Genomic DNA, 22,325 nt, shown 5'->3' on the forward strand with positions numbered 1-22,325 from the left:
AACTAAGATAAAATAAAGTAATAGATCTTATTACTGGAACAATAAAAACGAGATGAGACTAGAAACTTTCGGATCCCATTTAGACCGAAACACTGAAACCTTCATTTGAAAAATCCTAAATTCCTTCCATGTTTCTTCCCCAAAGTTTTTGTTCCTCCAAACTGAAAAACTACTTTTTTCCTTGAGTCTCCCCAAACAAAAGAATAGACCATCCAAAATTCCTAAAATACCCCTATAACCACAAGAAAATTATAAAGACCACACCTGGCTGCATTCCTAAAATACCACTACAATTACAATGAAATTACAAATCCACCCCTGGCTGCATTCCTAAAATACCACTACAATTACAATGAAATTACAAATCCACCCCTGGCTGCATTCCTAAAATACCACTACAATTACAATGAAATTACAAATCCACCCCTGGCTGCATTCCTAAAATACCACTACAATTACAATGAAATTACAAATCCACCCCTGGCTGCATTCCTAAAATACCACTACAATTACAATGAAATTACAAATCCACCCCTGGCTGCATTCCTAAAATACCACTACAATTACAATGAAATTACAAATCCACCCCTGGCTGCATTCCTAAAATACCACTACAATTACAATGAAATTACAAATCCACCCCTGGCTGCAGCCAGGGTTGGTTTCCAAGTAGGTCCGCCTTTGTGACTGGGACCAAATGTCAATTCTTGGAATCGTGGGTTTATTTTTCTCTTTCTTTGTATGAAACTCCACCCATCAGTACCCTCGGTTGCTATAAATATTAATATACCATCATACTACTTTTTCACCTATACATTTTGAAAATATAGGTTGGATCAAAGATAACTAGTAATGGGACTAAATTGGTTTCATTGGCAATCCTTTATGGGTGTGATTGTTTTGCTTACTAGTCTGTTTCAGTTATGCTTTTCAGTTGTGGTAAGAACCCTCAAATCCCATCAAATCCTTCTAATTTTGATTTTTTAAATCATTATTTGTGATGGGCAATTGGTTTAAATTAACAGATTTTTTACGAGTCTTTCGATAAAGATTTTGAGTATAAATGGATCATTAAAGCAGCAGACAAGGATAACTATCAAGGTTGGTAGTTGATTTCTCTACTTTGAAACTTATTTGTAGTATTATACTCTGTTTCTTTTATTCCTGATTTCTGCTTCATTTCTTGATGAAATTCTTCTAATAGATAGATTTCATAATATTTCCTAATTGGGTATTTAAAATTGATGATAGATTCACTGATTAAATTTTACTATTCTTTTTTAATGTGTTTGGAGCTAGAAATTTGAGTACCCATTCTTTTTTTTTCTTTTTTTTTTTTTACAAAAAAAAAAAATTCCCATTCTTTGAGAATGACTAGATAGAATTATCAGAAGAAGACCGACCAATAAAGAGGGAGGGTACTACTTACTAGGTATGAGTTGTTGTTTTGACATTCCTAACTGTTATTATAACATATCAATTACTAACTTAGATGTTTTTTTTCCAAGTCAAGTATGAATTCTGACTACAAGTCTGAATTGAATTGAGTCGGATTTCTTTATTGTTTTTTGTGTCTGTTTTGACTTGGCTGAATGACTTAGGTTGATTTTGGGTCTGTTTGAATCAGACCAGTCATATTCAAGACAATGACAAGAACACAAACACCATACTGTGTGAAATTTTGTATTCAGACTATTGAAGAATTGAACTCAAATTCAGATTTTTGGCGCATCCAGCTACTTAAGAAAGACTAGTTTTAACACTTGTTTACCTCAGCCTCTGCTATTTTAAACTTTAGAGCAACTTGGTTTTCTTCTTCGTCTTTTGGGTAAGATTCTATGTTGTATTAAGCGAGAGGTCAGACGACAAGGCTGCCTTTGTGCCTTAGCTCGCCTAGGGTGCCCTTAGTCGAGCGCCTCAGGTCAACAGCCTCCTAGTCGGTCTGAGGCACTAACCTAGGAGAGACCTGGGGAAACAAGGGGGACTCACAACCAAGCGAGTCGGCAGGGCCGTGCCTGAGAATTTGAGGGCCCAGTGCCAAAATTTGGTTTGGGCCCTTGTATAATCAAAATGTAAAAAAATAATAAACACGTTCAAAATAATTTGACCATAAAAAGATAATTGATTGTTTATTTATCAACTCAAAATGTATTTTCTCATAAAAAAAAAACTCAAAATGTATTTAAAAGGCATTCGAAGCAAAAAAAAAAAAAGTTATTTGAATTTTCTTCTCGTATGTTTTGAAGCGAAATCATCAATTAACGTTTCGTACTCAATCTCGTCTAAGAACCCACTTTCAACGCTGAGGAAAACTAATAAAAAATTGTTATACTCACAATTTGAAAAAAAAAGTTTAACTAAAACGAACCTCAACGAAATGATCAATTTGATAAGAAATTTAATCTTCGAAGAAAGAGAAGATTTTCAATAAGAAAAAGAAAATCGAAAAATTAATGTTGTAATCTGTAATCATTAAAAGATAAATAGAGAACAATATATAACCAATAAAGAAAGTACAAAAAGAAAACTAGAGAGAGAAAAGTGTAATAGGAAAAGAAATTTTGAGATAGGAAATTAATAACGAATTTGAGAGAGAAAAAGATTTAAATAAATCCACGTGACTTTACCCACGTCAGTTTACCCATGTGTGTAGAGAGAGAAAATTGGAAAGGCGTCACACACGTAGTATTTTACAGTAAATGGAGGGCCCTACCCTAATTGTTTTACCTGCCTTTGTAGTTTTGACTTTTGAAAATAACCAATTAGGCACTAAAAAAGTTTAAAAAATTGGGCCCATTGGAGTGGGGGGCCCAGTGCGGGCGCCCTGCCCGCACTGGGCACCGCACGGCCCTGCGAGTCGGCGACCTTGCTCACTCTGCTGTCATGGGGTAAAGTTTGACTCGGCACGGTCGCCTATTACCCGTGCGGCACTTATACTTTAAGACCAACGCAAGTCGAGCACAAGTTCGCATTTCCTTAAGTTTGTCAAGTGACCTTGACTATAGGCGAACAATATCACTTCGTGGTGAATCACACAAGAGACTTAAGCAACTAGGTACTCAAGAGACTAACAAGAACTTTCAAGTACAAAACTCTACAAGCACGTTTCCCAAGTCACTCACACACTTTGGACTCTCTTTTGCTTGGAAAAATGATGGGGACTTCGCCATATATAAGACTCATTGAGAAATCTAAAACTTCCTCTAGAATTCTCTACACACAGCTTAGCTCTAGACTATTTTTTAATCTTCCAGGTCTTTCTTGAGATAGGCCAGCCCATTTATGGGTGCAACAGTGTGCTTGCTCGCCTAGGCACATCTTTGACAACATAGGTAAGATTGCACTAAAGTATTATTAGTGTACTTCTATTTGTTGAATCAAGAACTACTTCATACTTAAACATTTGTAATTTTCTTTCCTTGACAAACAATTGTTTTCGTCATGAATACGAAACATTCATTTCTGCATTCATTAAGTGTTGCCTAAAAGTTTATTTATGTGTGTTGAGTCTCAGATGGATGGAAGCTTGCCAAAAAGTATGGCATAGTGAGAGCGCTCAATGAGCCTTTCAGTCTTAAGAGTGGAACCGTTGTGCTACAATTTGAGTTTCGTCTTGATAAGGGACTCGAGTGCGGTGCTGCATACTTTAAATACCTTTCACCTCAAGAGGAAGGGTGGGGACCAGAGGAATTCGTAGACGAGTCTCTGTACTCTATCATGTTTGGACCTGAAATATGCGGTTCCACGAGTAAAGTCCATTTTGTTCTAAACCACAAAAACCCGAAGACTGGGAAGTATGTCGAGCACCATCTTAAGTCGCCTCCGCTTGTCCCATCTGACAAACTCTCCCATGTCTATACTGCTATATTGAAGCCAAACAATGACTTGGTGATTCTGATTGACGGGAAGCACAAGAAACATGCCAATTTCTTGCATGGACATGACTTTGAGCCACCTATCATCCCTGTCAAGAAGATTTCCGATCCTAATGATAAGAAGCCCGAGGATCGGGATGAGAGGGCAAAAATCCTAGACCCGGAAGCAGTAAAGCCTAATGAGTGGGACGAGAAAACCGATGAATTTACCCCATTAAAGCTTGAAGATTTATATGATGAAGAAAATGGTGATAGTGGGAGGCCAAAGATCAAGAGTCCTCTACGCAAGTCAGTACTTGGTTTGTGCGCGAGGAAAAATTCAAGTAAGATAGGGAATTCAGTCCTCTACCCTTACAGAAAAAAATGGAGTGCTCCTCTAATTGGCAACCCAAACTACAGAGGAACTTGGAAGGCTAAGGAGATTCTAAACCCTGACTACTATGAGCTTGACACACTTGAGTATCGGCCCATTAGAGCCATTGGAATTGAAATTTGGATGACTGGAGATATCAGAATCTGGTTAGATGACATCTTGATAGCAACTAGCGAGGAAGATGCAGAAACATACAGAGAAAAAATATGGAAGCCGAAACTTGAAGCTGACAAGGAAGATCGAAAGGCTAAGCAATTACCAGCTTGGGAGGAAAGATTGCAGCCTCTCTGGGTAACTTTTCTTTTCTCTTTTTGACCTTTTTCCAGCTGCCTGTGTTTTTTTATGCTAAACTAATTTCTGAATTTTCCTTTCAATCTCTTCTCATCTTTGCATGAATTTGAGTGGATCCTTGATGCAGGAGAAGCTACTTGACCTCATCTCGAAGTGCAATTACAAGATGAATGTTACTCGAGGCCAGCATGGTACAAATATTGTCTCGTTGACCATCTCATGTGGTGTTTTTTGCTGGTCTATCTTCTACGAGTTTTAGTTTAGTCAAATATGGTCAATGTATAATACTTTTCATTCGAATGTGTCTATTTGTAGTACTTTATTTTGGCGGGACTCTACTATAGGAGGAGTTGTCACTGTGATCATGTTTAGTGTATACTTATATCATGCAGTGTCATTTGTTTGTTCAGTATTATCAAGATCAATGTTATCAAATTATGTGTTTATTCAATATAAAGTTGTAATAATACAATAGCCTTAAAATTTGTTTCGGGTAGACAAGATAAATACTATTTGGGATTAAAACACCAAAGTTTCTTAGTTGTTGTGGAAGGCGCTATGCTTTGATTCATTAGACATGGTAGATGCTTGAATCAAAGTTTCTTTCCTTTCATGTTTGTTGTTTCTATATATATGTTCGAATTGGAGGCATCTATTTACTAAAACCTATTTGAATCACATTATGAATCTTGATTGTTTTCTTCGCAAACCGAAGCTGTACTTGAATTCACATTATATTGATATTACAGAGGTTACACTGCCTTCCAACTCTAAGGGTTCAAACATTCTATTGAAATTTTTTGCTCCGGATATACGTGAAAATTTGAACATATGGTTGTGACATTTGTGTAATATGTATATGTGGTGTAGATAAAGCTATCGGCTTCCTTATGTAATTTTTACTGTAGATGAATTGGATCCCGTTATCCAACTTATCCACTTCTTATCGTCTGGTCTGCTGTAGTATGTTATTGAAAATTTCCACACATGTGTGGGTGTGTATGCGCGCGTGTGTGTGAGCGTGCCCTGTGATTATCTGCAGTTGCCATTGTGTGCCTCGTGTGCCTCTGTGCCCTGTAATTTCTATCTGTAGAGTGAATTTCGCAAACTTAAATTTGTTATAAATTGTAATTGGTAGTACCATAGAAAAGAAAAAAATAAATAAAAAAGAAGCAAAAAAAAAAGGTATTAGATCATCAACAAACAGTAGGTGAGCAATACTAAGGCTATTATTCTTGGCCTTAGTAACCTGTAAATGGCTTAAATTGACCATCTCTTTGAAGTAGGAGTTTTAAGTGATAAAGGGCCCCCATTTAAAAAGCATGTTACTTTTCATAACTGACTAAATAATTGTTGTTCGTCCTCTGTCTGGTTTTTCTATGCCCAATGTTAACTAGTAGGTTAACTTGTAAAGGCCCGCCCCCCCCCCCCCCCATTCAGCCAACTTGCGCCGCCACATAATCTAAGTATGATTTTATTACTCACTATAAAACAACATAGGGTAACCCACATCCAAGAAAGAGGGTAACCAATAACTAAGCAGCTTAGGTACATAAACAGCCTGAACATAATCAATAATGGGTGTAAATTGTGTTCATTGGCAAGCCTTTTTTATGGGTATGATTGTTTTGGTTACTACTCTGTTACTGTTATGCGTTTCAGATTTGGTAAGAAATCAATTTCATCATAATAAACTGAATCCTTCATTTCTCCAAATTTGGAATCATTATCACTCATAGTTTTAAATTAACAGGTGTTTTACGAATCATTCGATAAAGATTTTGAGTATAAATGGATTGAAGCAAACAAGGATGAGTATCAAGGTTGGTTCATTCCTCTACTTTGAAACTTATAGTGTAGTAGTATTATACTCTGTATTTTATTCCTGTTTTCTGCTTCATTTCTTAATAATAGGATACGTTACATAAGGAGGATCGAAAATAGGAGATCCGACGGTCAAGATAAGTTGCAGAAATAATATACGTGTGTAACACGTGTATGTACGTGATGGATCGAGAAGACGAGATCCGACGATCAAGAAGTGTTCAGAATATTGAAGATATTTGAAGATATATTGAAGATATGTGAAGATTTAGTTTCTTATATTCAGAATATCTCTTGTAACTATCTAATGGTAATATTAGATAGATTTTGTATTATTTCCTAGTTTAGTAATCAGAAACTAGGAAACCCTAAACCCTAAGTCATCAATAAATAGGAGAGGGTTCTAGGATTCAAACTCATCGAGTTATGTCTTACCAATGTAACCGATCAACCCACATACAATTGTATGTGGTGAATTATCAATAAAGAATTATTCTCCGTGGATGTAGGTCTTGAGTATTCGACCGAACCACATTAAATTATCGTGTCGTTTACTTCATTTTCATATCTCCGATTATTTATATAATCGTAAATTTAACACTTAATGAAATTCTTCTAATATTTCTTTTTAATGTCTTTTGAGCTAGAAATTTGAGTATTCGTTCTTTTACTTATTTAAATCTTCCCATTCTTTGAGAGAGAGAGAAAGGAGGGAGAAAGAGTGAGTATAGAGAGGGAGTGAAGAGAGAGAGGGTCCTACGTAGGATTTGTTGGGAGGGGCTAAAGGTCCCCGACCAAATGTTGTAGCTCACAAATTAAGCATAAACTGCGAGAGGTTTCATGTGTAATCTGGCCTATAGCATTTCCGTCAGGGCTTTTTAGCCGCTTCCTGAGTTGTTGCTTCTAGATTAATTGGCCAGTTTGACTATTTTGACATTATTCTTTAAGGGGAATTTACAATTTAGCGATACCCCTCACGTCTGATGTCTAATTAGCGATATCCTTTTTTAACTTAATACTTGTGAAATCCCTTTTGGGTTCTTAAATGTACAAAAATAATCCTACACTTCTTGTATTTCTTTTCTTCCTCTCATATCACTATATCCAACATAACACTTTAACTTCGGTCAATCCATGAATTTTCTATCTAATATATAAGTTCATGACATAACACTCTCGCTTCGGTCTTTTCAATTAATAATTTCTCTTGTAACTTTTAATTTTTCGTCCAATGAAGGACTAAATTTGCATTTGTATTTTTTGAATGTATACAAGTTATAATTAATAGAAAATTAATAGAAAGAACAACATATATGAAGGGATCTTCTTCGAATTAGTTATACTTAGAAATGTCAATTTTAACGTAAAACAAAAAGTAATTGAAAAGTTGAATTTTTTTTCAAAATTTTACGATTTTATTTCGCATCGTTGTTATTTATTAATTTTAAATTTTTGATAAATGTTTTTAATATGTAGAAAAAAGATGATTATCTTTAGAAAAAGAAAAAAAGATGGTTAGAAAAAAAAGCCCGTATAAGAAATGAAGATTATTGGACATTAGTGGTGAAGGGCATCCCTAAATTCCCCATCTACTAGTTTTTTTTTTTTTTCTTTCTTTCGCACGTCGTGATATTTGGCATTTGATACATCATAGATGTGATAAGCTCGATAACTACCCACTCAAACATTAACAACACCGGGCCTATAGCCCAACAAAGACAATGACCTGAAGCCCAACAACTTTATTAATACCTACATAATCCCGATTCAAATAACCAAAGATTCCACCTTCTCTGAGATTTGAACCTGGGACCTCCAGGGATTTCTGGAGTTAAACACCACTATATATAGAGAGAGAGAGAGAAGAAGAGGAGTGATGCAGGCACATACGGGACGGGCCCGCATACCCGCGCGCCCGCGTCCTAGTCGACCGTTCTAGAAGTTTAGGAGAGTCCTAATTTAGAAGGATTCATAATGAATCTAGGTTTAGGAAGTTTTAGTATTTCTATTATTTAGGAAAGTCCAGTTTGTGTCTATCTAGGAAAGTTTAGTAGTCTATAAAAGAAGGTCCAGTCTTTGTTTATGATTCACATTGAAGAGAAAAACCATTGAAGTTAATACAGTTTTGGTTTATTTACAGTTTTCTTTATCGTTCTTCGTTTATTTTCTTGTACTTATTTTAATTCCGCTGCGTCTACATCAAGTGGTATTCAGAGCCATCAAAATTCTGAAATTTTTTTCTCAAGAAAAAAAATCTATGGATACATCTCCTCTTGAATGTTGGAAAAATTTCTCACGTTTATGTTGGGATACCATTAGAGATACAACTCAATTTTATATTGATCGAAAAGATGAAAGAAAAATTCATCAAGTTTCTAAAATTCCACGCTTCGAAGGTCAATTCCATATAAATTTCTGGATCCAACACATGGAAGATTGGTTCAGAAATCAAGAAGTTCATGATAAAGATAAGGTTTTTTTGGTTGAGCAACATATGTCCCAAAGAATCTATGAAGATTTCAATGCACTGCAATGGAGACTTATTGATCAAAGAAAATCGATCATTGATGATTGGGATACATTAAAAAGTATCCTCAGGTATGATTTTCTTCCTTTGGATGAATATTTATCTTATTTGGAAACAAAGATTGAATCGAGAAGGCAGTACTTCGAAATTGATTATATCTCTGTGATCAATGACATTGAAGAAGAAGTCTTTGACAAGATGAACAAAATTCTCTCAATAACCGAGGAACAAGAAAGAAGTAAATTTTCTTCATCAAACCTAACTTCTATTCGTGATGTGAAGAAACCATGTTCGGACGAATTATTTGATGCATATGCAATTCCGGAACAAGACATCCTTGTTTCGAATCATAAAATTTTTTCGACACCATATTCAATGCAAAATTCGTCATATTCACCATCACCTCCATCTGCTAATTATACACCACAACCTTCTACTTGTCAATACCAACCGTCACCACCACCACAAGTGTGTTACACACATTCATCTTATTATTATCCGGCACCATCCGCAGAGCCACCACCACCACCACAACCACCACCACCGTACTTTTATTATACACCACCACCGTGTTCATTGATGAGACATGAAAATGTCCCATCTTAGTCTCTTAAATTGGATGAGTTAGTCTATCTAGGGCAACTTACTCTCATGAGTTACCTCTTTTTCTACTCAGGTACCTTTTTGTAGGGTTTTGGTGTATCCTATACACTACCTAGTGTTGTAAGCGGAATCTCAAACATCTCATGTTTAACACTAGATTGCCCAGGATCGATATGCATAAACTAATCAATGAACTAGAGAGGGATAAATACCTTAACGCGTTTTTCCCTCGAACCATTCCAATCGCATGCAAAGATCAGAGCTCCAACTGTAGCTCCTCTACTTGAGACACCGAGTGAATAGACTTGATCTCCCTTCCTTTCAGACTGCTAGGACTTAGTAGAAGGTTGAGAAGAACTCTTCTTCTTGACTAGATTGATAGAATGGGAACTTTCTCTCTATATTCCTCTCTCTCCAATAGCTGTATATTCAGAGAGAGAGAGAGCTGTATATTTTTCCTTAGAGAAAAATCCACCCCTTTTCTGTTCTCAACTGACCCTATATATAGACAAACCCTAATTAGAATCTCATTCAGATTAGGTTTTCTATTTTCTGGGTCACAGAAAAGATAATTACCAAAATACCCTTTTTGGGGTATTTTGATAATCCCCTTAAGTGTGGCCGGCCAGGGCAGCCCACCATGGGCCTTATGTGGCCGGCCCACTTACTCTGGTCGGCCATCTCATGGCCGGCCCTAAGAGCCTCCTTTCTATCTTGTCCCGAATCTCCATTCGGACCCTTTTGGCCTTCCCGGTTGAATCCCATCCAACTTAAGCCAGTTCCCGTCTAGTCAATACTCTCCGATCAAGTTACCACTCTTATGTGTAACCCGTTGTAGGATCCGGTCTATGTTAGCCTCGAATCAACTCCTTGATCCGATGATCGTAGTTGGCTTCTAGCAAAGCATTACGACCCCTAATTGGACCGGACTGGATGATCTTTACGTGTGGTCATCGTTATCCTAACTGACAAATTGATCGCATTGCCACCTTGGTCGAAGGACACTCCTTCGGAAGGACATCTCCTTCAGACCGAACGGATAAATCCTTCAGTCTCCCACTTGTACTTAGAACAAGTGCAATGCTCGATTCCCATGTCGCTTAGTATCCCATCTGATACGTCACACGTTTCAGACTTTCTTGATCCAGAGAACAACTGTCAAACCAAATGATTAACTCTTAATCCATTTGAGTGTGGCCACACATTTCCAGTTGCTTCTCCTCAAGTGGCCCGGAGATACTTATCCCTAACTTAATAGGAGGACATCATCCAGTCTTGTACTCCCACTTAACTTCATGTCTATCCTGTCTCCCCCAGTATGCTGCCTTTATAACCTCCTTTTACGGCGCGGCGTTTGACAGTACCAAAGCTCGACATTCCTTACATAAGATGAGTGGAGCACTCATGTTTACGGAATCTCTCCAATCTTGCCTATGAGAGTTTGTGACGCCTTTTCCAACTCCTTGGAAAAACTCTCATCTTTGGGTTAATCCAATGTAGATTCCCCAATCTACATCCATGTAATTGACTTAAATACCATATTCCTATAGCGCATGGAACTGCGCTATCAGTCAATTCCCATGCTAGTCTTCTTAAGTCATTGTTGTCCATGCAATGACCTGGACTAGGGACTCAATAATGAATCTATTCCACGTTCACTTAGTAGGGTTCCATTTACCAGATCACGTATCTGATAAACCTACCTGGAATTCCTCATTATTTTTGGACTGTCGATTAAATACTAAACCACGATTTAACGACGAAATAATTAAATTATTTCTGATAATAAGAGTTTGTAAATCTTGAGCCTACCCGTGTAACTCCTTACACCCCCAAGTTTACTAGTCTAAGCTTTTCAGGAAAGCTTAATGCCTATGACCTTAGTATTACCCCCATACTTAGTCAAGGTGACAGTTTAGTTAATAGATCAAATCTATATGGATTTTGCTTGTTATCATCCGATGATAATCTTCAGTATCGCCATACCGAATTAAAACTTCCCAAGTTTTAACTACTTTCTTTTATTTGTAAAGTTTGCAACAGACTCTGCCTGGAACCCTTCCAGCTTACTGTTCTTCCAATTCAAGATTGTCATCTTATTCTGGAAGTTTGCAACATATGACTTTTCAACCTTTTATTTTCATACCGAGATCTCACAAGTTCTTCTCAAGTACATTGTGTGATCCAGATCAGCTCATCTGGATTTGATTGGTGACGACCATCAATACTCCAAGTATTTTGCGACGTCGAGGCGAATGCTAATCATGTCCCACATGACCGATCTTATGCCTTTTGCATAACTATCTTTCTCATGCGTGCTTGCTCATCAGAATCCTTCAGATTCTAAATCTTGCTAAGTTGTGTGCCATGAGACTTGGGTAGAAATACTCCGTTTGAGTGTTTCACATTGGACTTTTCAAGACCTTTTCTTGAACAAGTCTTATCACCTTCTCGATCTATCTCCATAGATCTTTGGTGCCCAAAAGCATTTCACCTTTATGTGGTCCTTTTATTGAGTCAGTTCTAAACTGTTTTCAACATCAGAATGTTGTTCTCAATCTCTAGTATGTCGTCTACATACCGGACCAAAGAAAACTGGGTCACTCCCACTAACCTTCTTGAACTTCTTAAATTCAAGATTTCTCTTCATTCCCAAAGAAAACAACTCTTGTATTCTTTGTTGAATCGAAGATTTCAACTCCTACTTGCTCGCTTTAATCCCTTGATGGATTTTGAAGCTTGCATTCTCACTAGCTTTAGAAGAGTTAACTTCCTCCTGAATGAGTCATGTACACATTCCTTTGCTAGTAATAGATCATTATGGTCATGCTCTGGGAAACACCAATGTTTCCCTCCTTGTCTGTTTTCAACTCCTTGAAAAACCTATTTGAACTTAACAGGAACCCTTCCTTTAAGAAAAATAGACCAAGTTCCAAACTTGATTTCAGACATGGATACCATTCTGATCATATGGCTCCAAGCCATATTTCGGAGTGATTCCGTCACAGCTAGCTCATTTTCTTCTTCAGCCGGATCCCCATCCTCTGAGACAGATGTATGAGCTTTCAAGGTCTATAAGGGGTTTGAACAACTTTGAGACGCTCTCAACTCCTTGAGGGTTCTCCTGCGAATCACATTCGCCCTGCGCGGGAGGATCTCCGAGATCTACCATCTCATCCTCTCTTTTCCTTTTCTATCGGCTCAGAATAGTTAGGAATCGCGACTTCTGACATCGGTACAACGGTGTCAGTTTGTTGCTCAGATCGAATTTCTTCGATATCTAATATTTCTCCCACTTGTCTTCTTGAAATAACTCTTATTTCAAGGAAGACACCACCACGAGCAACAACCACCTTGTTCTCTGATTGCTTGTGGAAGAATCCCCAATATTTATTTATCCCATAAATAAATATTCTTTCTTGATATGCAAACTTGGTTCTCGGAAACCATTTACGTTTCATATCTATAGACCTTTTGAAAAGACCACTTTTGGAACCCTTCCAAACCCATACTCTTATGGTGTCTTTTCACCTTTTGACGGAATATGGTTAGCTAGGAAGAACGACCGTGTTTGAGAATATATCCTAGAAAGTGTTCGGAAGATTGGCCTTAACTCATCCCACATCGATTCATGTCTCACATGTTCGATTACTCCCACTAGACTCATCATCCATATGATGTGTTTGTGGAGCAAGGTGAGAAACTATTCCTCAACTTCTTTTGATGGTCATCAAATTTCTGATTCAAATATTCATCATCTCGATCCAATCGAATGACTTATATTTTCGTCAAGTGGATTCAAGTTAACTCTAGTTAGTATATTAATAGTTTCACGTACATCTGTATGTACAAAGACTATTAATTTACTAGCCATTTCTCCCTTTCTAAAAGGTGACTTTGTCAAATAGCCATATTGAACAAGATTCACATGTGTCGTATGATTCAAAATCATTAGACTTAGAAATCCATACCATTGGATCTTCTTCATGTGTTTCATGTCAATTTGACCAATGACAAAACATGAGTTGACCTCTCCGAATCCTTTGATTATAGCCTATCGTATCATTGTTAACGCTCTTGGTTCTCTAAGAACCTTTCGTTAATTTAGCACTATTTTAAAACATCTGATGTTTCTAGAAGAACATAATAACTCTTATTAAGTTCTACCTAGATTAGTGTCTAAAAGAAGACTTTGATCCCTTTCAGCATCCTTAGCAACTCTTGCTTCTGCTCCCTCTTGGATCCTCACTTCTTTTAGTCAAGTATGTTATTTCCACGAAGGAAATCTACAAAACTTGCTAGATTAACTTAGTCAACAAAGATACAAGAATCGGAATTCATAATTCCTTTTCTTTTCTCTTCCAGGTACTCAGGGTAGTTTCCTTGAATGGCCTAGCCAAACTTTTACAACGACCCTTTAACCTTTTGAATCATAAGAACTCTTCTTATATTCTTTTGGTTTCCGAATCTCAAGAACTAGCTTCTTAGATTCAATCTTCCTCAATGTTCTCTTCAAGACGACTTTCTTAGAGGCACCATCCTCTCCATTCACGACTTCTAGTGGAACTCTTCCTTTAGTTGTCGAATGGTTGTGTATGCATCCATATCATTAATCTCTACGTGAGAGAAGAATTTTATGGATGTTCACAAAAGACTTTAGATAATCATATCCTCAGTCGTCTGAAGAACCAATGAACATTAGGAATGACATATTCTCGGACGTTTTCTTTATTTCGAATTCGAGAACCTTTCTCGGATTCCTTTCCAATCATGAAAATAATTTTCGTTTAATTCCTTCTAAAGGAATGAACGAAGGTTGGAAAACTCTTTTCTAATACTCATATATCCTCTACTTTTAAAAGAAAATAAAACAAAATCCTAAAACTTATTATCATTGCAAAAACACTTTTTGCCATATTATTCAATGAAAAACGGCCCCCTATGAATAATACGATTCCAAGACCCCATTCCTGTGAAGCTAAGCGTACTTTGGCACTGCCCTTAACTTCACCCTCCTGGGTGAGTAACTCCTTACTGATCATATCTCATATGACTCTTGGTTGATGAATAACACTTTATGTGTTAAATTCATCCTTTTGCCTCGAAATCCAAAACTCTTTTGCTGACTCGTTGAGAATAACCATTTAGACATGTAGACCTCTTCATAGGTCTACCCGTATTGTCCCGAGGTAAAAGATGGCACCCTGCTTTGGCATGACCCACCATCGATGAACAAGGGCGCAACAGGTGTCTTAATCTGGGTAGGCATTACTCAAAATTCTTTTTGGGGACTCTTACGTTTTTGTTTGCATGCATTACTGTGAACTCTAACATAATCATACACCACACAAAACGTAAATAAGTAAATGCGCGCGAGAAAATAAATCAAGCAGATATGATCCTAGTATGGCCCCTAACCTAAAAGATCTAATCTTCTTAGGTTCTTTGCTTGTTTAGCCTCCGTTCGCCTGGATCTCCATCCTCGAACATCCATTGAATTCTCCCACTCGAACCACGATCTCATCCTTTGGCTCTTCAATGGACTCAATAGTACCCTTAAACTCTAATTACAAGACTCAACGATTCGCAGATCGTATAAAACTTGAAATTAAATACATTACATCGGGCACCCATCCGTGCTTAAAAACAAGATAGAACAATTCTATGGCCATACTAGAACCCGCATTCACATCCATACACACATCATAATATGACATTCATAAAACACCCAAGTATGTATGAGATTCGCTTACTCAGGTCGAATCTAGGTTTGCTATGTTCAAGATAGCTTTTCGGGAGATACTACCGACATCTCTATGTCTAACGTGCCTTAAGTCAAATTATCTCATAATTCTGACTAATGGCTCGCTTTGGTTTTATCCTAAAAGATTTTGAAATCGTTTTGGAAAAACTCCGATTCAGGCTTTGGTGGGCCCGGGTCGCTTTCGGAAAAAATATGGTCAAAGTTGGCAGAAGAAAATAACCTCCCACTTAAGTCAAGGCCCAAAAGACCCGAGTCTAACTCCAAAGACTTAAGTCAAACTTGGTCAAGGGACCCTTTGACTTGACCCAGTCAAGTCTCGGTCAAGGTCTGAACCAAGGTCAGACCCGGACTGGCACGTTCCAGACCGTGCCATGTCCCTCGGGTGGTCGCGTCCTGGCCCTAGGCCAGACGCTTCCAGCTCATGCAGACGCGTCCTAGACGCTCTGCCCAAGTGTAAGCTTCTCGGACTCCCAGTCCGAGATAGCATCTGATCCCATCAGACGCGTCCCAGACGCGTTCTGGAAGGTTCCGTCCTGGTCGCGTCCGGATTCCCAATCCGAGACGCGTCCGGACATGTCTCTGTGGTCGCGTCTGGAAGACGCGACCTCAGGTGCTGGACGCGGATCCTTCGGGATCCCTGTGCGAGACGCTCTCGGACTCCCAGTCCGAGACGCTCTCGGACGCGTCTTTCCCGTCCGAGAAGCTCGGACGCGTCCTAATCCGAGACGCTCTCGGATTCCCAGTTCGGGAAGGACTGGGACGCGTCCTGAGCGTCTGCGACTGGCCAGACGCGTCCTGGTCAGTCCGGTCTCTGGACAGCACCATCTTTTCTTCCAAATTTCGAAAAAATCCAACTTTTTGCTGCTGTTTTGATGATTCTTCATCCAAAACTCAGCAATTTGAAAACTCTTTTTCAAAAAAAACCATCCACTTTAAAATTTTATTTTGAAAACTCTTTTCAAAAACACCAAATTTTAAAGATTTCCATTGAAACTCTTTCAATTTTCTATCAGATTAAGTCTAAATCTAATTTAAACTAATCAATTTCATGTCTAAATCCCTATTTAAACATAAAATCATCTAATCAATCAAGCTCGAATCTAATTCGACTAGTCAGAGATAGTTTCATGCAACCGGCTCGTGATGCCACTGTAGGGTTTTGGTGTATCCTATACACTACCTAGTGTTGTAAGCGGAATCTCAAACATCTCATGTTTAACACTAGATTGCCCAGGATCGATATGCATAAACTAATCAATGAACTAGAGAGGGATAAATACCTTAACGCGTTTTTCCCTCGAACCATTCCAATCGCATGCAAAGATCAGAGCTCCAACTGTAGCTCCTCTACTTGAGACACCGAGTGAATAGACTTGATCTCCCTTCCTTTCAGACTGCTAGGACTTAGTAGAAGGTTGAGAAGAACTCTTCTTCTTGACTAGATTGATAGAATGGGAACTTTCTCTCTATATTCCTATCTCTCCAATAGCTGTATATTCAGAGAGAGAGAGAGCTGTATATTTTTCCTTAGAGAAAAATCCACCCCTTTTCTGTTCTCAACTGACCCTATATATAGACAAACCCTAATTAGAATCTCATTCAGATTAGGTTTTCTATTTTCTGGGTCACAGAAAAGATAATTACCAAAATACCCTTTTTGGGGTATTTTGATAATCCCCTTAAGTGTGGCCGGCCAGGGCAGCCCACCATGGGCCTTATGTGGCCGGCCCACTTACTCTGGTCGGCCATCTCATGGCCGGCCCTAAGAGCCTCCTTTCTATCTTGTCCCGAATCTCCATTCGGACCCTTTTGGCCTTCCCGGTTGAATCCCATCCAACTTAAGCCAGTTCCCGTCTAGTCAATACTCTCCGATCAAGTTACCACTCTTATGTGTAACCCGTTGTAGGATCCGGTCTATGTTAGCCTCGAATCAACTCCTTGATCCGATGATCGTAGTTGGCTTCTAGCAAAGCATTACGACCCCTAATTGGACCGGACTGGATGATCTTTACGTGTGGTCATCGTTATCCTAACTGACAAATTGATCGCATTGCCACCTTGGTCGAAGGACACTCCTTCGGAAGGACATCTCCTTCAGACCGAACGGATAAATCCTTCACTTTTTAAGAGTTATGTGTGCAAAACGGATAAAAGTCGGAGAAATACAAACTAGGGGTATTTTGGTCATTTGTTGATTCTGATTTCATGACCAGTATTAGTGCTCGGATGGAAAGTAGAGTCCAAGACAAACCCGTAGGCGAAAACGGAAGTCAAATCGGAGTCCGGATGAATAAAATCGAGCAAGTCAAAGTTCGGGTAAAAAATGATGGACTAAGAGTCAAGAAGGACACGTGACGCCCATCCAGGAATTAACCGGATGAACCAGATATGAAGCGGGCTGCGTTCGGTATTAGCAGGAGTACACCTAGCAATACACGACCATCATCTTCTTCCTCTTCTCTGTTTCAAACGAAAAAATTGAAAGTATCAAATTTCTAAAAAAAACCAAAACCGACTTCCATTAAAACCGAGACCGACCCTTTAAACCTATATAAAGAAGAGGAAGCCGTGAGAGAAAATTATCTCTCGGCCATTAAAGCAAAACCGAGTTAGTGAGAGAGAGAGGATTTAAGCTTTTCTTTTCTATTCTTCTTCTTCTTTATTCCTATCTTAGTGAGAGAGAGAGGGTTATATTGAAATAGTTAGAGAGAGAGAAAGCCACTGAATTGTAGAGAGAAAGAGATTTAATCAAATTTATAAAACTCCAATATCATTTTTTTCTTCTTCTTTCTTCACTGTTTCGGTTATAAATAGAAAGAGAGTGTTAATAGTTTGTTATAGAGAGAGAAAGAGGAAGTTTAGAAAGAGAAAGAAAGAGAAAACAATAAGGAAAGAGAAAACCAGAGAAGGAAAATTATTTTCTCACCAGGAAATCGTTTCCGGGAAGACGAGAAAATAATTTTCCCTAAGGGTCTGTTTGGCTACGCAGAAGGAAAAAAAGGTGTTTTCTCTCCAATCCTTTTTCTCTTATCATTAATTGAACCATGTCTTTGATATTCATGGGTTTCTAACTCTCCCACTAGGATAAAGGATGAAACCCTAACATGAGTATTTGAATTCTAGTATCATATTTATTTTATTATCTCTCTTAATGTGCCTTAATGTTTTACAATTAATCGTACTTCGGTTAGTCTAATAAACTAACAACTTGGTTCTTAATTGCATGATATTTTAAGTGAAGTGGGTTATGGGTTTTGATCATTATTAAAGTGTTTTATTGTCTTATTTTTCGGAAATTGAAGATTGATTTCTAACAATTTTTGAGTTATCAAAAGAGGGATAATAGTTTGAATTAGATATTAGATTTGAATATGATTGTTAGTGGTGAATTCCGATATCCTAGATTTACCAACTTATAGTTTTGCACTACAACTTTGTTTTGTTTTCTAAATTTCAATTCTTAGTTTCTCAAAGGCCGCGGCTTTGGGGAATAAAGAAAATTCTCCGGGGAATAAAGATTTTTCTTAAAACTAGTCAAATAAGATTGACTTTTTAGGTTTCTTTTTATTGCTAAGGGGCTTCTAATTTTAGAAGATGCTATAAAAAAGGCTCCTCCATCTCATCACCTCTCTCTGCCACCTAACCTTCTCGCCACCTCATCACATCATCTTCTCCGGGAAGGTCGCCGGCCGGCCAATTTTCCGGCCGGCGACCTTCAAACATAAAAAAAAAATTATCTTTTTCCTCTCTCCTCTTTCTCTCTCTAATTTTTTTTTTTTTTTTTTATCACTCTTCTCTCTCTCTCTCAAAAAGCTTTTTTTATCACTTTTATGAAATTCAAATCTGTTCATGAGCTCAATATCTCGTTTCTCTGGGAGCAAGATCGGGTTTTATCTTCCTCGGTAAGGCCTTATTAATCATTTTCTCCTTCTTATATATCCAACTTGAAAACACTCATCAAAATTCTTCCCCGAATTGCAATAATTTTACCACGGAAGCTAGTAGACTGTGCGAGGCTTCATCTTCTCGGTGGTTGTGGTAGAAGTTCTCTGTTATTGATGTATAATAATAGCTTTTCGATGTATTATTGTTTAACTAACACTTGCCAAATCTTTTTACCCTCTTCATTGTTCATACAGCTTCCATAAAACTCAGTTTATGTATAATATTCTGGAATAAGTTTCAATTCTTTATTTATTTCAGTTTCTCTATTGCTTTTGTGTTCATAGAGAACCAGATCTGTTTGCAGGCCAACTAGATCTGGTGAACCAGATCTGGTTCACCAGATCTAGAGAGAGAGAGAGAAGAGTGATAAAAAAAAAAAAAAAAATTTAGAGAGAGGAAAAAGATAAATTTTTTTTTTTTATGTTTGAAGGTCGCCGGCCGGAAAATTGGCCGGCCGGCGACCTTCCCGGAGAAGATGATGTGATGAGGTGGCGAGAAGGTTAGGTGGCAGAGAGAGGTGATGAGATAGAGGAGAACTTTCAAAAAAATGTATTTTGTATTCCTCATAAAAATTTATTCCCCGGAGAATTTTAAAAAAAAATCTGGATTCCCTAGAATTTATTCCCCGGAGAATTTTCTTTATTCCCCAAAGCCGCGGCCTTCTCAAATTATCCTCAACATCAATTATCTACTTTCCTAGTTTGTTAGTTAATCTTAGGTTTAGGTTTAATTCCAAACAAGTCTTCGTGGGATGGACCTCGTAATTCTTGCCATATTTACATACGGTTCGTACAGTTGCGAGTTTTAATTTGATCTAATTAGCCTAGTATTTAGGTTCACTAGATTTCACATCATTCATCACCGGATTTACCACCGTATTCACCATCGTATTCACCACCGTCTTCGCCACCACCTCCATACTCTTATTATTCACCACCACCTCATTCATCATATTATACTACACCATCTTCGTTACAAAATTCTACCACCACCGCTTTTCCATCGAATACTTCTCTTTCGTTAGAAAATCAAGGAAAAAATTTCCTCCCCTAGCCAAACAGAACCTAGTACCCAAACCCTAACCGGCCATACCACCATCTCCCCACTCGGCCATATCCTCCACCCTTCCTATACTGATTATTCTCACCAAACCCTTAACCCTAATCAAGTAACTATTCACCCAACCCTTACCACACCATACTTATACCCCACAATAACCAACCCTAAAATTAATACCGTCCACATGCAACATACCAACAATCTCACCACAACTTAACCAAAACGATAACCCAATCAACCGACCTCAATCCTACCATGAGCCGATACCCCCTATACACCCTACTCCATCGGTCCAATCCAACCACCACCACGTGACCACTTCACTCCAACCACCCGACAACACCTTCTAACCGAAAACCCAACTTTCACCCGAACCCGTGAAGCACACCACCATACCAAGAAACCGTGACACCGAGCTATCGTCTTACCGATCCAATACCCGACTACCAAACGCACGACCATTAACCATAACCCCCCACCACCGATCCGAACCCGACCACCATCAGTCTTCCACAGAAAATGATATCACACAATCAAGTCCTTCTTATCGTATTCGAATGGATGTACCTTCATATGATGTAGAATCTGATCTACAAAAAAGGGAAGAAAGGTTATCGAATGACGGAATGGAGAATATGGGTCACGAAACCGAGAACTACAAGTCAGAAGACGAAGAACACATGAAGAAAGTGAAATCAAAGAATGCTCTTTAGAATTATACTTATAACACGAGGAATACAATTACGGATGAGAAGATTGATGTTAAACTCGGAGCAGACGATAAGAAGAAAATTGAAGATGTCCATGAAGAAGCAATTCAGTGGTTGGATAGTAATTGGTTAATGGAAGTCGATGAATTTGATGATACGATGAAGGAGATTTATTTAGAAAACGATATCTGGCAAGGGCTTATTAAAAACTATGTGGTAGGAATCCTTCGTGGATATCAAATCGACCCTAAGCTTCCATACACGGATTTGTCAACTTTAGTTTGTCGACAGTATGATATATTACCTCGGGGATTTCATAAGTTGACATTTTATGATGAAATTGTATTCTATAAACTTCATAAAGATGAACGTGGGAAGACTATTTTTGAGTGGCACATCGATGCTACATGTTTCAACATCGTTAACTTTTTGGGAGTTGGTTATGCTTCTAATTTGGCCCTTGACGAGGAATCCTGGAAATTAGCTACAATTGCTCTTACTTCAGATTTGCTCGTATTACTTCCCACTTTCTTGAAACGTATTAAGTGGTTGAGTCTACCGTGGGAAGATGGCAAGATGAATGTTGTTTATTCCCTAAAACTAATTGTGCGACACTCATTGCAATATGAGACTAAGGTTGGTGATTTCTTGCAAATTAGTATCCTTCACATTCTTTGCAAAATTCGTTCGAAGTGGGAATTACGGATCGCCATGACAGAGTTCATCGTATGCGGGTGTATCAACTTGTTTTCTTCTTCGAAATCGGTTCGGGACGAACCTTCTGGGGAACGGAGAGCTGATGCAGGCGCATACGGGACGGGCCCGCATACCCGCGCGCCCGCGGCCTAGTCGGCCGTTCTAGAAGTTTAGGAGAGTCCTAATTTAGAAGGATTCATAATGAATCTAGGTTTAGGAAGTTTTAGTATTTCTATTATTTAGGAAAGTCCAGTTTGTGTCTATCTAGGAAAGTTTAATAGTCTATTAAAAGTAGTCCAGTCTTTGTTTATGACTCACATTGAAGAGAAAAACCATTGAAGTTAATACAGTTTTAGTTTATTTACAGTTTTCTTTACCGTTCTTCGTTTATTTTCTTGTTCTTATTTTAATTCCGCTGCGTCTACATCAAGGAGGCTGGAGGGAGAGTCCTAGGTACGAGTTGTTGTGTTTGAGTGGCGGAGGTGGTGGCGTAGGCGTTTGGGACTTGATCTCCCGGGGGATGACGATCCAAATGAATATAAACTTAATACTGGAATGCAATCTGTACTTGCAATAAGGTACCCCGTTAATTTTTATTTTGACTTGATGCTTGGTTTAGGGTTTCTTTGTGTTCACTGACACATCCTGATCTTGGGTT

The 22,325-nt window shown here is 38.3% G+C and overlaps 1 protein-coding gene across 1 annotated transcript; it reads left to right on the plus strand.

Annotated features, from left to right (window-relative positions):
* The first annotated feature begins 852 nt into the window (after window positions 1–852).
* On the plus strand, window positions 853–20,974 carry LOC147540417 (calnexin homolog). The gene is made up of 7 exons (XM_086643218.1): window positions 853–939; window positions 1,026–1,101; window positions 3,515–4,539; window positions 4,667–4,730; window positions 6,202–6,206; window positions 6,293–6,362; window positions 20,844–20,974. The coding sequence occupies exons 1-7, from the start codon at window positions 853–855 to the stop codon at window positions 20,972–20,974; spliced, it is 1,458 nt and encodes a 485-aa protein (XP_086499344.1).
* Window positions 20,975–22,325: the final 1,351 nt, after the last annotated feature.

The sequence above is a fragment of the Eschscholzia californica genome, unplaced genomic scaffold (genome assembly GCF_041429995.1).
Source record: "Eschscholzia californica isolate CP2 unplaced genomic scaffold, dmEscCali1.0.p SCAF_5, whole genome shotgun sequence".
In the NCBI taxonomy this organism is placed as follows: Eukaryota; Viridiplantae; Streptophyta; class Magnoliopsida; order Ranunculales; family Papaveraceae; genus Eschscholzia; species Eschscholzia californica.